This window comes from Phaenicophaeus curvirostris, chromosome 2 (assembly GCF_032191515.1).
Source record: "Phaenicophaeus curvirostris isolate KB17595 chromosome 2, BPBGC_Pcur_1.0, whole genome shotgun sequence".
NCBI lineage: Eukaryota > Metazoa > Chordata > Aves > Cuculiformes > Cuculidae > Phaenicophaeus > Phaenicophaeus curvirostris.
The window spans coordinates 72,170,771-72,186,739 of record NC_091393.1 but is presented as its reverse complement, the minus strand read 5'-3'; the positions used below and the strand labels follow the sequence as shown (position 1 = coordinate 72,186,739).

The 15,969-nt window shown below is 44.9% G+C and overlaps 1 protein-coding gene across 4 annotated transcripts in view; it reads left to right on the top strand.

Annotated features, from left to right (window-relative positions):
• The first annotated feature begins 14,500 nt into the window (after positions 1-14,500).
• LTBP1 (latent transforming growth factor beta binding protein 1) overlaps positions 14,501-15,969 on the top strand; it is a 196,196-nt gene continuing 194,727 nt past the window's right edge. For all 4 annotated transcript variants that reach the window (XM_069852452.1, XM_069852451.1, XM_069852454.1 and 1 more), the window contains exons 1-2: positions 14,501-14,925; positions 15,150-15,226. In XM_069852452.1, the coding sequence (XP_069708553.1) occupies positions 14,501-14,925; positions 15,150-15,226 (502 nt within the window). The remainder of the gene's footprint in view (positions 14,926-15,149; positions 15,227-15,969) is intronic.

Here is a 15,969-nt window from a genome sequence, read left to right as displayed (position 1 = left end):
ACAATCTCTACTCCTCTGGAAAGGAAAGGAATGTTTTATATTAACTATTTCAAAGTGTTAGGAAGCACAGCAGATTTATATCTTTCCCTTATATTCAGAACTGGCATCCTCTAATACAGACTTGTATTGACATAGAGGTTGTTATTAATCCATAGATGATATGCCAATAGACTCACAATCAACTCTACATACATGTTATCCACCCAGGAAAGGCCCCAAACTTAGCTATCATGAAAAGAAAATTCTCATACCAAAAGCAGGGAGTTGATATAAAGTGGTGATAGACAAATGGAGGCTGGAAATTAAAAGAGCCATAAAAAAGAAGTCATGGGGCAAAAAGTCTTGATAGCCTTGATACGCCTCTGCGCCATGGATGATGGCATTGCTCCTAACAATGAGGACTGTATTGTTGACCCATCTAACCCTGGATCTTACTTTACAGTCCATTTTGTTCTCATGTAATGATAGCAGCTTGGATTCCTGTTCTATTAAGCTTTAATTTACCTGGGTGTGACAATTATGAGAACTGGGCAAAATCCGAATGTATCCAGTACAGGGCAGGAACATGGACAGATATCTACGTGGAAAAAAAAATAAGAGTGCAAAATTTAGGCACTCAAAATAGGGGATGCCAAGCTTAAATATGCCTGCACATCCTTAAATCACATCTTGCCAGGTGCAGGTGCACACTGTGTTTGTATTCCAGATCCCCAAATTCAAAGGACACTTGAGTGACGTCTAGTTTTTTTTGCTGGATCAAAACGCAAGTATATGAGTTGGAGAGTATCCCCCTCTTCTCCTTCCCTTTCCCTTTTTGCAATTTCCCTCACCGTCCTGGAATTTTCAGTAGTGCATTCCCTTCTCCTTACAGAGTTTCCCTCTGCCCTTCTCCTTCCCTCTGACTCCATGCACTGACTTTCCCAAGGCAGTGCATCTCCCTCCACTTTATTTCTGCTTATGGTTGTAATGTGGGAGCACGCTGTGTTTGGATGTAGCAGACGTGCTGTGCCCCGGGGCTGTGTCGGGAGGGTGCTGCCACACTTCAGGCTGAGCCCCTGCACCCGAAGCACAAACAGCCTTGCCTGCAGGATGTGTGGGAACCCTGTGGGGCCTTCAGCCCTGTAGACGGCTGCACGCCTGAAGTCCACTGAGATTAATTAAACCCTTCCCCAGCACACTAGAGGAAACAACCAAGAAGTAATCATCAGCCTCTTGCTCCCCAAACTGAAGCGTGCATTAGAAAGTCCAGTGTCGGTTTTGTGTTCCTTGATTTTTCCCCTGTGTAAAACGGGGGTGCAGCTGTGCCAGTGTGCTGAAGTCCATAAATGAGAAGTGGCACATAGGTGTGAGTATTATTAGCTGCTTAATAGCACTAGAGAGCATTAGAAATTAATCTGAGGCAGACAGTGAGGCACAGCAGTGTCATTTTAAAGCCAGATAGCTGAAGTTTTTGCTGAGAACTACTAAAGTGCATGGAAAAAAATTATTGCTATAACTCTGTCAAAGGCTCCCATCTAGCAGAGTCAAATGCAGCAGAGGTGATGGAGGTCCTTCAAGGCTACAAAGATCTCTTTTTGGCACACCTTTTTGAATGTCTCTTTCAAAAAAAACTGTAATTTTAAACTGCTGAACTACCTTTTCCTCTTAGAGCCTCGCAGAGAGTTTTCCTGACAGGCTAGTACACCCTCTCAGGCCACTGGCAGCTCTGTGCTTAGCACGATCAACCCACATAGGTGCTCTCCTTGAGTTGAGATGACAAGGACAGTCTTGGACAACAGAAAAGCAGAGAGATGGCTTCCCGTCAAAAAATAAGCTTAGAATGAACATGTCACCATAATCTTTCTGCCTTACAACTGTTTAAGGAGTGGCAGTATGCAGAGGTGGCTGGACAGTGAACCCTGCAGTGTTGTGGAGGGAAAACCTGTGAGACTAAGCTATGAAAACCTTTGGGGGTCACTGAGTGAACATCTCTGGGCTGAGGAGTACCAGGATGTGTGCAGTTACACAGCATACATTGCAACTTCAGCCAGAACAGGGAATTGCCTTCTAAGGAACAAATGTGGAATTTTTTTCCTCTCCTACCTTGCACTGTTACTTTTTTATACAGTCCCCCAACCTCTTTTCCTCTGACTCTGTAACACCTCATAAAACAAAGTGCTTGGTTGACTTGATGGTTTATAACAATGTAACTGGTATAAGTAGCTTGGAAATTTTTTAGAAAGCCTGTTTGTTTGTTCATGTTTTATTGTTCCACCTGCAGCTTCTGAGTCCACAGGCTGCCACAGTGTTTCCACTGAATTTCTGAGTTTTAGTTCCAGCCACCACTGGTTAAGTTGTACCTAAGCTTTACTTTGAAGCTTTTTCAAATAGTATTACAAGTTAACAGCTATATTCAGAAATAATACACAAATATTTTTCTGCAGTACCTAGAGAAGTAATATCATACCAAAAAAACCTGTACTGATTTTTCCTAAAGAACTTGGAAACAAAACAGTGTGGCCATTATATTTCAGACATTAGAGCAATTGTTCGGTACCTGTGGTGCAACCTTAAATTTCTATGTCAGAACATGGTGCCAACTCTGAGTCTCTGTAAATTATGGTACTGTGGGCATGCACATGTTTAAACAAGCGCTTTCCTATCTCCAGGTTTTATAGGCGTATTTATGCATATGGTTTGGAAAAGCCAGACAACACTTTAAAGTGATAAAAGGGAACCTGGAAAGTGTTCATTCTTCACACCATTGTACTTTTAATACAAAGCAAAACCTGTTATAGGACTTGGATTTTTCTTCCAAGTACCTTGACATTTATTATATAGAAATCCTAATGACATTTATTTTTGTATACCAGAAAAGCTGTAGGTAGCAAATACTAGTTAAACAAATACAGATAAACAAATACTTCATTGCCTGCAGTTGAAAGCATTTTGTGCTATAGTTTATGTTACTCCAGTATACTTATAAACCTGTGACTCTAAACACCTTTAAATTACAGGTTTAGGGAGCCAAAACGGTAGTGTAACTCCTTTTGGATTCAACAGTCTACCTAGTGGCCTAACCTGCTACTGAAGGTCGGGGGAGTAATTTATCTTCCACAATGCCAAGACTTCACCAGCAATACTTCTGGAGATATCCTGGAAAATGAAACTGTGAAAACATTCCAAGAGCTTCAGTGGGATTATTGTCTGTGACAAGATCCTCTTGGACAATACACAGATCTTCATGCATGTACTGCTCTAATACCCAATAAAAAACAAAGCTCCCTCTCAGGAACAGCCTGCTTGCTGTGGATAGTATTTTAGATGGGCTGGTAACATGTGGAATCAGCACTAACAGTGATGAAAACTAACTCACAGCTTCTTACCCACGTTCTTAGTTTAAGCATTCATTATTCTTTTGAATGTATTACTTTCTTACTTTAGAAGGAAGGTTTCTCATCTACCATACAAAACACCTAGCCATGGAAGATGCTAATCACTTTTTGGACACAACAGGTTATTCTCTGAAATGCTGTTCCTTTTTTTTTTTTAATCACAATAGTAAAAATATTTTCTTACTTCTTGTTCTTGCTGGAATTATGCTGTGGAAACAATGGCTACATAGAATAGTTAAGACACTGTGCAGTATTAATTGATTACTGGATCAGCAAGTATGCTCAAAGAGCATTAGCTTTTCCCAAGATAAGAATCTTATTACCAACTAGAAGTGAACTGTAACAGGCGGTGCTAGCCCTTGAACCCAGGCTTGGTGTCCACCCCTACATTGTGGCAGATTTCAAGCTAAGCCTTATGCCCTGGAGCGCCGTGAAGAATGATCACATGCGAACAACATAATTTCCTAATGCAGATGCCGTCAGATAGTATAAAGAAAGAAGAGCATCTCCCTGACTGAAAAACATTAGGAAGATTGATGGCTGCTTTAGAAATAATGAGAAACCTAAAAGGTAAGCATGTTGTTTTGATTAGACAACCAGACCTATGAAAACAGCAAGAGGAATGGGAAAGTGAAGAAAAGAGCAGAAGGAAAAGAGGCAGGTCTATAGCTGCAGAGGGCTCTTATTCCTGTTAGTATTAGAGGTTAGTATTCTTTTTGGCTATAAAGGGCAATTTGGGATACACTCATATCACTGAGACAAGGAGCTGAACAGATTCTGCAGAAAAAAGTGTGTGACTCATGGAAAGAGTAACTAGTGAAGAGCTTGCTTGACTTGAACTCTTGCTTATAGGGATTTTATTTACCCCTGGGGAAGGGTGAATTTTTCCTGTTTGGCATAGAGCTAAACTACTTTACCAGTGAGAGAGAGCCCGAAGCCTCCTTTGCTGAAAAGATAAGCTTTCATGATACACGATAAAGGCTAACGTACTGGAGATTATTGCACAGTGAGAGAGGAAAAAGGTACCTTAAAGCATATTTATTTTAACTGTGAATACTAGCTAATGGAGTATCCAACACGTATGTCATACTTAACTAGATGGTCACGTTAACTCTTTTTCAATATATAAGACAAACCATCATACATTTCTTTATAGCAGAGACACACACCAAAAAATAAAGAAAAATGCTCCCTTCTTTGAGGAACTGAGAATCTCCAGTAGGTCTTTCAACAATATAAACCCCATATACTCATTTACAAAAAGCTCCACTAGAGAATTCAGTCAGAATTCTTTTTTTTATTTTTATTTCTGATGTGAATAATAATGAGCTACCTGCCTTGTGACAACATCACCAGCACTTAAAAAAAAATCTGCTGTGGAAACATTTGGAAAGAGTTACATTCAAGAAAATTACTTGCCAAAGAAGTTTAGTTTAAATGTAAATTCAGCCTTAGATCATCTGTACAAACATGTTTTTAAAAAAAGGGAAAAAACACACTTCCCTAATGTGCTGATGAGAGCTCTTAATAGCAGTCTAAAACATGCATAAGTTAAGCAAAACTCCATGGTTTCTCCAGAACAGGGCAGAATTTAGTCCTCAGGTGCTGCCTGCCTGAAAACTTGAAGATCACAGAGAGGAAGAGAGATGAGATGAGATTTGGATGCAGATTCTAAACAAACACTTTTAATACATGAGCTATGAATATGGATCTTCTTTTTTTTCTTAATACAAACCCTACATCAAGTTATAAGGAAATATTTAAACTGCTGTTGTGAATCTTTTGTTCAGAATAACTAACTATTTGTGTAGTTTTGTAAAAAGACTTTGTTCTGCTTAATTGTGTTGTCAAATTACCTACATCCTCTCTGCAATATAAACAAATCTTAAGTTTTTCAGAAGGAAAAAGACCCACCTCATTTTAAAACTAGTCAAACATAATAACAGCTAGTAGGAGTGAAAGTTCAATTTTCAGCCCTATCTTTGAGCAGAGCTAAATCATTTAGTAGAAATCCATTCTGGACTTCAAAAAATATATGATAATATGTAGATGGCAAGAGAAGACTGAATAACTGTATGGCCATGGCTTGAAAAAGCTGCTTTAAATAATGAAACACTAAAGTTGAAAAGACCAATATTTGATGAACTGAACTGTAAAGAATCGTATGAAATTTCTGCAGACCCTGTGGACTTTATGTAGTGTATCTTACGCAAAACTGGCAAACACTCAAAAAACCCAATGGTGCTCTTGCCAGTCAATATTAAGGACTTACATATGGTCTTTGTTCAGATCCTCTCAACTGGAGAGGGTTTCTCTCAATTTAAATAATTGGTAGTCATAATTTCTGATTTTCACAATTGCAGCTGCCTTTAAATCAACTCTGCCTGAAAAACTCCTGCAAGGGACCTTGCTGGAAATCATCAGACTTATTGTCCTGGAGAAGAATCCTGATCCTTGTCAGCCATAGCTACAGCCACACAGCAAAAAACACATGAATCCGGCTTAGAAGGAGAATGGGAATTACTTGATCTTAGGTCAGAGATGGCCATTGATGTGCTTTAAATAGGAATAGACAAGAAGCTTCTGCACAGAGGAAAATTATTCTTTTTGTCTTCAGATGACATCTTTTCAGTTTAAGACTGTACATACTCTGATCAGTCAAAACTGTGATCCTAAAAAATGCTATGCTTGTTTTGAAAGAAAAGGATAGAAATCTACTTTTTTTTTTCCCCTGAAAATTTTAAACTTTAATACAAACAGAGCTAGCAAATTCATCTACACGTGGATCCTGAATCTAGACAATTTTCTGGATTTTCTGTGTGCTGCTGGCTAAATGTCAACACAAGTAAAATGAGAAAAAGAAAAAAAAGGGATACATGAGCTGAAACATATTGCTACAAATGCTTGCTTTCCTGGATGACCCTAGTCTGGATAGATAAAGGCTTTACTCTTTACACACCAACTACAAGTGATTCAAACAAGAATCCAATGCACAGACGGACTGTTCAGCATTGAGGCACATCTTCAGATTATTTTCAGATAGCAATATAAATATGCGTAGCTAAAAGACTCTGTGCTTACTGTTCCTGTCTGCTGCATGCAATATTGTATCGCCCTGCAAATCTGTCTATTCTAATAAATCAGCCTGCAGACATGGAGCAGGAGTGCCTGCTTTTGTGTGCAAAAGGCTTCTGATGAGACAACCAGCACGCCTGTGCGGAGACACCACCTATGCCGCAGACTGGAGCCCCACTGGGAAAGTAAGAGAGTGCTTGTATGAAGGAAGGAATGAAAGGCTGCCCCTCAGGTGGGCTCCCTTTGCCTGCAATGAGGAGCTGTGGTTGCGTGACTCACTGGCTGGTTGTCACGAGAATGTCTGAGAGCAGGACGATGTCACGGGCACGCTGCAGGCAGACCACAAACCATGCACAGTTTAGATTCATCTGCTTCTGCTTTAGGGAAAAAGGGTAAACCCTGAGGGCAAGCTTAAAACAATCTGACAATTATAGAGAATTATTTTAAACACAGCTGTTAAGGGAGGATAAAAATTAATAATTTTCATAGTCATCCTTTGTTTAGGCTCCGTGTCCTGAGTTCAACAGGTGAACATCGCAAAATTGACTCTAACTAACAGGAAAAGAAAAAGGATTGGGTGACGTGACAGACTCTGAGGCAGGTTAAAGCCATTGCACAAAATACTCTAGCATACTCCACCTAGAAGCTTCAACCTAGAGACCAGGAAACTTAGTATGGATGTTTTCCATTGATTTCAGCTCACTGAGATTGAAGCCCTTGAGAAATATAGCATATCTACCAGTTTATACCCCTGCTCCACGCCTTTGTGTAGAATCGTGGTCCATTGCACACAATTTAGGATCACAGTCCCTGCTGAGAACTGCTGGGCGGGTCCTTCCCCCATTCTTCTTTTCTCCTAGAAGACAACTCTGGAACAGGGCTTCTTGATGCTGTCTCTTTGCACAGGAATGCAACAACATCTGAACTACTGCTGGGCATACTTAGCCTCCCTCAGAAAAAAAAGCCCTTAACTAGGAATCAGATGTGAAGCTAGAGAGATAAGGGCAAATGAAATCACAGCCATCCTCTGACCTCCACATGCCTGTTTTGCTCAGGATCTCGCAGGCTATTTGGGACAGCTACAGTTCATCTGCTTTGGAAGCAGCCATGCACATTTTTATTTTACTAGTTACAAACTATGTTTTAATTATCTGCTGTTTTCAGCCCCTACCAGGCCCATCTTGGCTAAGCCCCCTTGCTATAAGGCAAGACTGAATTTCTGTTCTCTAAATACAGGTAAGGCTGCCTACGGTACTCTTATGTTACAACCTGCCTGGTGGCAAGATCAGTTCAGACTGTGCCTTGTGTCATGTTTTAGCCCAGGTGTTTAGACTTTTTGTGGGGTCTGCTTCATCCCTTCTGACATGTCCTAGCACTTCCAGTCCTCAAGCTCCTTACCACCTGCAATCTACACCAGGAAGCCTTGTACATTGTTACCCTGCAGGCTTACTTTCTTGAAACTGGTTTCTGTCTCACCCCAAATGGGCACAAGCTGTACCTGTTTCCACCTGAGGCTGCTTGTTAGGCATGATGCCACACTTCATCACAGACTCACATGATAACTGAGGGCGGAGGGGGCCCTCGGAAGCCCTCTTGCTCCTTGCTCAGGCCAGGGTGAGCATTCAAATGTTCTGATGCTAAACATAGACAGCCACACTGCAGACTGACGTTAAACACCTCTGCAGACACCTTTTGCTACTGGAGAAAAGGTGATGGAAATTAAAGCCCAGCATTTTTCTCCCTACCTAGTTAAAAAAAAAAAGCTTGTAATTTTCATTTCATCACCTTCTACCACAAACCTTGAAAGAGCAGCAGACAGAGGACCTATACACATACTCCCAAACCCTAACATTGGTGTAGCTGGAAGCTGCCCCAAATACATCATTAGAAGTAGTATTCTGCCTTTTTTTTTTAATCCAGAGAGCCAGGATCAGCTGCTCTGTGTGCCCAGCTGGTCTTTAAACAATTGTTTACCCTGACAGTCAAGCTTAGGTATTAGTTCCTAACACAGAAGTCAAAGCAGGGCTGAGTTTTGCTCTTTGTGACATGGAGAGCACAGCAAAAGGAGACAGTAGAGACCCAAGCTACCCACCCAGCATCATCCCAGACCGTCAGAGGAGGAGACCAAGTACAGATAAGAGGGTGAAAACATTACCTTTCAGTTTATTAAACAGCTGCTGAAGGAGTAATCATGGCTGGTGTTCCTATAAGCTGTGGCTCTTCTCTCCATAGTCTCATATCACTTCCGTCTGCTTCTTTTCTACTTATGCTGATGGGCTGGTCTGCCTGGATTATGTATAATTATGACATCTTTAAGACTTTTTTGATGCTAATTCAAGTCAGGAGAGGCTTTATTTTACATGGATTTTTTTTTCCTTTCAGTTTTCATAGGTCTGAGGAGCACAGAGTGTAATAGTGAAAAATCAGGATCCACTGCTGAAATTTACTTTTGTAGAGGTTAGTATTCTTGGCATATGACACAGCCATGCTGCAAGAGTTTTCAAATATTTGTTGTAATATTTACTTTGTTTTTTGTGAAGAATGTGTTAGTTTAAATATATCTTCTAAGGTAAAGTGAAATAATTAAATGTGTTTCTCAATTTTGTGGTCCTTTCCACCTACTTTTCTCCACAGTTTGTTTATTTTCAGTGTACACAGGATTGTACAAAGAAACAGGCAATTACAAGGAATAGTGTAATTAAAAAGTTCAATGGATATTTTAATTGTTTTACAGACAAGATATATTTATTTTCTTGAGGGGAAGAAAAATTGCAACAGCACAGTGTGGAAACTTTCATATCTTGAAAAAAATCTTGTATTTCTGAATCAGTTATTTCATATATGTGAGGATAACTGTGAAACTGCCAAATATTCTAGTAGAAATTTCTGCTAGTACAGGAAAATGGAATTCAAGACTATGCATATTAACACAGCTTCTTTTAGTATGACAGTTATGTCAGAAACTTGAAAAGAAGCCAACTCCTGCTTGCCTTAAGCATGTATTTTGTTGGATATGGTGGTGGTCAATAGTGATAGACTGGCATTAGAGTTTTTCCAAACGGATCCAACTTTCAGTGTGACTAATGCAAAAAAAAAAAGTCCTTATGGCAAACTCTTTTGGTAGTAGTCCAAAGAGGAGTAATGACCGCTACCCCAGCTATCATTAGTCTGTCTTCTTTTCCAATCCAGACTTGTAGCTCTGGACTATCTGCATGCTAATCTATTTCAGATGCCCAGTGCCACACAGGACCCGTATTGCTCCAAGACAGGAATTCATGTCGAGACCAAGCTGCAAGTCTCATCATAAAAGTTCCTTTGTCCCTGAAAAGCTAGTTTGCTTCAGGACTGTGTGAATCCCAGTCAGAAAAGCCAGTATGATTTAGTGCCTAATGGCAACAGAGCCCTGATCACAGTGGCAGTAATGTGCATTGGGAAATGATGACTCCTTTCACAGTTAGTGCTGAGGAAGGTGCTACAAAGATGCATTCATGGTAGTAAATCCAAGGAGGGGGAGGCAGAAGATTGTTTACCCAAGGTAATGTAGTGTGAGTCTGAAAACACTGAGACGCGACAGGGTTGATCATCACGGATCTTCAAGTCACAAAGTAGGGCCACCAGTAGTGAATGGGTTCAAAAAAGCTAAGCCACTTCCTTCCAAGCCTCACACATCAGGGCTTGTCTTTTTGTGAAACATTATTAATGATATTTATACCGTGGTAACACTTGGGAACAGTTGAGGCCTCAGGATATTAGTTGCAAACTGTAGATAATTACAGTTTCTGCCTGAAGGAACAAACAACAGTTGTGGTTGGAAGGTACAGTTCTGTTCAAAAAATACCGTGTAGAAATTACATTAACATTGACGTGGTCTTACTCTGCAAATCTACTTCAAATATGTATTCAGTCATACATGCTATATACTCTAGTGACATAATAAAGGTCAATTATGTCTTTTCCCTATTCTCATGACAATCAGACTAACCTGTTTTCTTTTGTTTAAAAGAAATACCCTCTAAATTAGAGTCATATTACCTGTACAAAGCTGTGGCTAAAGGTATAATTTAGCCTGCAAAATACAGGGGTTTTTTTTGCAGATACTTGTATTGCATGGAAAAGAAAAACAGCAGATACAGGTCTCCAGCCAATTCTCAGCTCATATGAAATTATACAGACTACTTTTCCTCCTTTAGCTAAGAAGAATTTTGGAGTACTGTTACTGAAACTTATTAAAAGTGCTCTTCCACAGCCAAAATTGGAGCTGAACACAGCATTCAACCTTATCAAACATATGTTAACTGTGAGCTGCCAATCTATCTGCCCTTGAAACGTTAAGGCTTGCTGCCTGCTGCTCCACAAAAGCCCCAGGGCCACTTGCTGGCCCTGTAGCCCAACACATTGGGCATTGCTGATCATTCAAGCTGCTGCCTGGCCAACCTGGACACCAGGTCACAGGGAGCCACTGTGGCACTATGCTGCATAAGGAAGGCTGAGCGATCACCTGTGTTCAGATGACTTCACTCTCAACATAATGTATATCTTCCCCGAAGCACCCTGTGAAAGTCCCTGCTTTGGCATGTGAGCCTACGCACTAGACACATCCTTCACGAGACATGGAGCCACAGTCCTTTATCTTCATTTGCTGAAAAAGAATTGCGGAGGTCTGAGTGTGTGAACTTTGACAGCTCAAAGCAAATTGCCCTTCCTTGCTCAACTCATGAGACTAGGCCCAAAGTCATGGGACGTGAAGAAAAACATGTACAGCAGTTTAGTTCTTGCTTTCATTTTGTTTTAAATACTGCTATTTTGCTTCTTGTTGCAGATACTCATGCTCTCAGACTGGCTTCTCTGCTGTCCATTAAGCCTTTGACCCTCAAAGCAATTCTGCCGCTTGCATCTGTCCTTCTCCCAGTCTTCCAGTCAGTTCTGCCATTCTCAGCCTCAGCTACAACCTTGCAGCAGAGCACCCAGAGGGCTGTCCCTCTGGTGGGAGGTGTACAGACTAAGAACTTTTCTGTATGTTTCACTGTGTTCACTCTTTAGTACCAAACCATGGGGAAAAGGAACAGAAGCAGCTTGCATTGCTTTCCCAGTTCTTTAAGAGGCCGGTGTGTCTGGTAAGTGGTGTGAGATACTGACTTCTGCTTCTGACTGCAAACTCGCTCGGTGCCTTTTCCACAGGAGTTGGGGAGGCAGCCAGAAGTTTCTTAGGAGCAGTGATACCATTTACTAGAGGATCCTCAGGAACTTTAGCAGCCACTTGGCTCGTTTTTGAAAGGCCAGCATCAAGCTGTTTTGTGCTGGACAGGTGTGCTTTTCATCCTCTGGAAGCAGGGACTCTGTGTGAAGAAATTTTGAGCTGAGCTTTAGACTGCAGTGGTGGTTCACTGAAGTACTCTCTTAGCTGTTAAAAATTCTGTGGCCAACCCATTGTATAACTGTAGCCAAGCTAGGTACCTAACACTCAGAACCTTCCCAATATTTTTTTGGTGCGGGGGTCGGGAAAGGGCGGGGCGTAAAAAAGAAAAAAAAAAGTCCCCCAAACCAGAAACAGAGAAGAAATGTGTGGATTTCTTTGTCAAAGGACAAAAAAAGAGAACACTGAAAGTCAGATCTGCCATATAAATTTGTGAGGAGTGCTTGACCTCAACCAATTAATCTTGGCTAATACTTAACATTTTTTTCAAGAATGTTTTTGAACCTAGATCATTTTATGCAAGGCATCCACCTTTGTGGATATATTTCTGTTGAGGTCCCATAGCATTTGTTGTACAGTAGCCAGTAATACACCACATTTGCCCCCTGCTTGACATGACTCGAACCCCACATTTCTTAAAAGCAACTGGCCTCTGCTGTGGAATGATGTAGTTTTTGCCCTCTGTTCAACAAACCCAGCCACACATGTAGCTGTGATCTCATTCTGGAAAACTTCTGAAGGACAGCAGTCCTGTGCAGAGCAACAGTCCTGAGTACCACATGATTTTCTCTCTCCTTACTCAGTCCTCACCCCACCTTTCTGCTTCCAGGGTATTTTTTGTTCCCTAAGAACTGTAAAAACATTTCATATACTTAGGATTGACAATAATTAGCCTTCAGAAGGCTGAACAATTGAGTTGCTGAGAATATCTTCCAACTTACAAAACCAACAGATTTATACGTTTGCTAAGAGAGGAGGCAGCGGTCTCACAGTTAACATCTTAGTTATCTTCAAGCTGGAGCTGCTTTCAGGCTTTATGTCAGGTTTTGGGTTTTTTCTGAACCACCACAGAGTTTCATTCTAGTTTAACCTGCTCTGGGTTGAGAAGCACTCAGTGCTGGTGGCATTTTCTTTTCAAACACTGAGTTTCAATTCAGAGCACAGGAGCAGAAGCCTTTAACGGCAGTGTGGCTCCCTTACACTGTAGAAAGCACCAAACTCTCATCTATTTAAGACAACTATTTATTTTTGAGCAGTTTTAAATAGATGAGGACTAAGGAGGAAGGGACCGTTGTGCTCCTAACACCAGCTCTTGCCTGGAATCCTGTCAATGTAAAACCCTCCTGCTCCCCATGCCGGCTGCATAGCTGCGCCAAGAGCATTTAAGTACAAAATCTCATCAGTTTGGAGCCAGGGTCAGTGTCCTTAAAGCTCTGGAAAAAAACAGAGGAGAACCCAGGGAGTAGGACCTGGATTCCAAGCTCTTGCATTTGCAAAGTGTTTGATTGTGTGCAAAGTTTCTTGGAAAGAGCTCAGTCACATCAGCTGCTGAGTATTTTAAAAGATGTAACCTTTGGGGCATTTTGTGAATGTTATTTTTTTTTGTCATTATTTACGATACTTTGTGGTTGGACTCGATGATCCAGTAGGTCCTTTCCAACCTAATGATTCTGTGATACTATGGGGTGACATGGGTTAATACACACTTGAGAAAAAGGTGGGCAGTTTTGTTTATGTATTCATTCCAAGTGCACAACTGTGCTTTGTATTTGGTTTTTTTTTGGAATTCACGCAAACATACATCACAAACACAAAAGAAAAACAAGAAAGAATATGGTCCCTCCTAGTCCTGCTAGGATTGCTGCTCGGAGCAGCGCGTTCGTGCTGGCCTCTTCTCCCAAGTGACAGGTGATAGGACAAGGGGGAATGGCCTCAAGCTCCGCCAGGGGAGGTTCAGGCTGGACATCAGGAAAAAATATTTCACAGAAAGGGTCATTGGGCACTGGCAGAGGCTGCCCAGGGAGGTGGTTGAGTCACCTTCCCTGGAGGCGTTTAAGGGACGGGTGGACGAGGTGCTGAGGGACACGGTTTGGTGGCAGATAGGAGGGGTTGGACTCGACTTTCCCTGTTTGCCCTCCGCCGCCCCGCACACCGGCCACCGCGGAGCCGCTCGGGCGCTGCAGAAGCGCAGGCGGGTCCGTCCTCGCCCCCCCGGGTGCGGGAGGCGCCCCCGGAGCCGGGACCCCCCGCTCCCCCGCCCCGGCCCCCCGCGCCCTGACGTCACGGCGGCCCCAGATTGGCTGCGCGGGGCCGGCACCGGGGCTGCCCCCCGCCCCCTCCCCTCCCGCACACACTCACTCGGCGAGGAACTCTTTAAAAAAAAAAAAAGAGGGAGGTTTTTTTTTTTTGTTTGGCTTCTTTTTTCCTTCAGCCCGGCTTAAGGACCGTTTCTTACCCCCGCCCGCAGACCCCCCGGCAGCTCCAGCCACCGAACCATCCGCTCTCCATCGGGACCCCCCCCGCCTCCAGCGAACTCCCTTCCCCTGCTGCCGCTGCTCCTCCCTCCCCGCTCCGGCTCGCAGCTCCGCTCGCACCCGCCGTTTCCTTTCAGCCAACGATGTTTGCCTGCTGAACTTTTCTAACAGTTTTGGGGGGCGAGCAGGGGGAACCTGAGGCGTTTTTGTTTTTTTTTTGGTTTTGTTTTTTTTCCCTCTTGTTCACCACACCCCCCTCCCCGAGCAGGTTGGGGGCGGCGAAGGATCCGCGGGTCGCACGCACACGCGTCCTTTCGCAGGGAGAGGAGAAGCACCGGGGGGGGGGTCCAGCCCCTGCACCGGGGGGGTCCCGCCGTGTGGAAATGGCTCGGATCGGACGGGGCTTCCTCGTCCTCCTCCTCGTCCTCGCCGCCTGCGCGCTTTTGTCCCCGGCGCTCGCTGCCTCCGCGAAGGGCCGGCTGAGGAGGATCACGTACGTCCTGCAGCCCGGCCGGGCGGGCTCCTCGGGCGGCCGGCAGCCCCGGCTCGGGGAGCAGCAGCCGCGGGAGCAGCAGCCGCCGCCGCCGAACGCGAGGTACGGCGGCCCCGAGCGCTCCCGGCGCACCGGGAAGCCGGGGGTCCCGCTCCGCTCGGCCGCCGCCGCGGGGCACGCTCGCCCGGACCCCGCCGCTCCTCCCTTCGCCGAGCCGGCCCGCTTCGTCCCGCGGCTCAAGCCGCCCCCGCCGAGCCCCCGCGGCAACAGCAGCGGCGCCGGCGCGGCCCTCCGCACGAAGCACCAGCCGCCGGGGTAAGGCGCCCGCCGAGCCCCCCCCCCCCCGCCTCCCCCGTCCCCGGGAAGCGCCGTCCCGCTTTCCCGGCCGGAGCCAGGCGAGGAGATCCCTCGCGCGCCCTTCGGGAGGTTTAATTCTTCCCGCCTTCTCCCTCCCCTGCCCAGCGCCCGCCCCGCGGCCCGGCCGGGGAGAGGGACGGGGGGAGCGGGGTCCCGCCCGCCGCTCACTGCTGTTCCCGCAGGGTCAACGTCTGCGGGGGACAGGGACAGTGCTGCCACGGCTGGAGCAAGGCCACGGGCTCCCAGAGGTGCATCAAACGTGAGTCGCCGGGCGGGGCCGGGGAGGGGCGGGCGGAGAGCGGAGCCGGCGGTCCCGGGCACCGCGCTGCTGCCCTTCTGCCGCGGGGCTAACGCTTCGCCTCTCGTCCCTGAGCTTCTCCTTGCTAACCTTCAGTGCTCAGAGGCTTGTGCTGGTAGGACGAGGGGGAAGGGGTATAAACCGGAAAGGGACAGACACAAGGAGGAATTTCTTCACCGTGAGGGTGGTGAGATGCTGCGACAGGTTGCCCGGGGAAGCTGTGGCTGCCCCATCCCTTGGGGTGTTCAGGGCCAGGCTGGATGGGACCTCGAGCCGCCTGATCTAGTGGGACGTAGAATCATAGAATCACGAGGTTGGAAAGGACCCACTGGATCATTGAGTCGAACCATTCCCATCAATCACTAAACCATGCTCCTCAGCGCCTCGCCCACCCATCCCTTAAACACCTCCAGGGAAGGTGAATCAACCACCTCCCTGGGCAGCCTGCTCCGGTGCCCAATGACCCTTTCCGTGAAAAATCTTTTCCTGATGTCAAGCCTGAACCTCCCCTGGCGGAGCTTGAGGCCATTCCCTCTTGTCCTGTCCCCTGTCACATGGGAGAAGAGGCCAGCACCCTCCTCTCCGCAACCTCCTTTCAGGTAGTTGTAGAGAGCAATGAGGTCTCCCCTCAGCCTCCTCTTCTCCAGGCTAAACAATCTCAGATCTTTCAGCCACTCTTCGTAAGACTTTTAAAAACTTGCTGC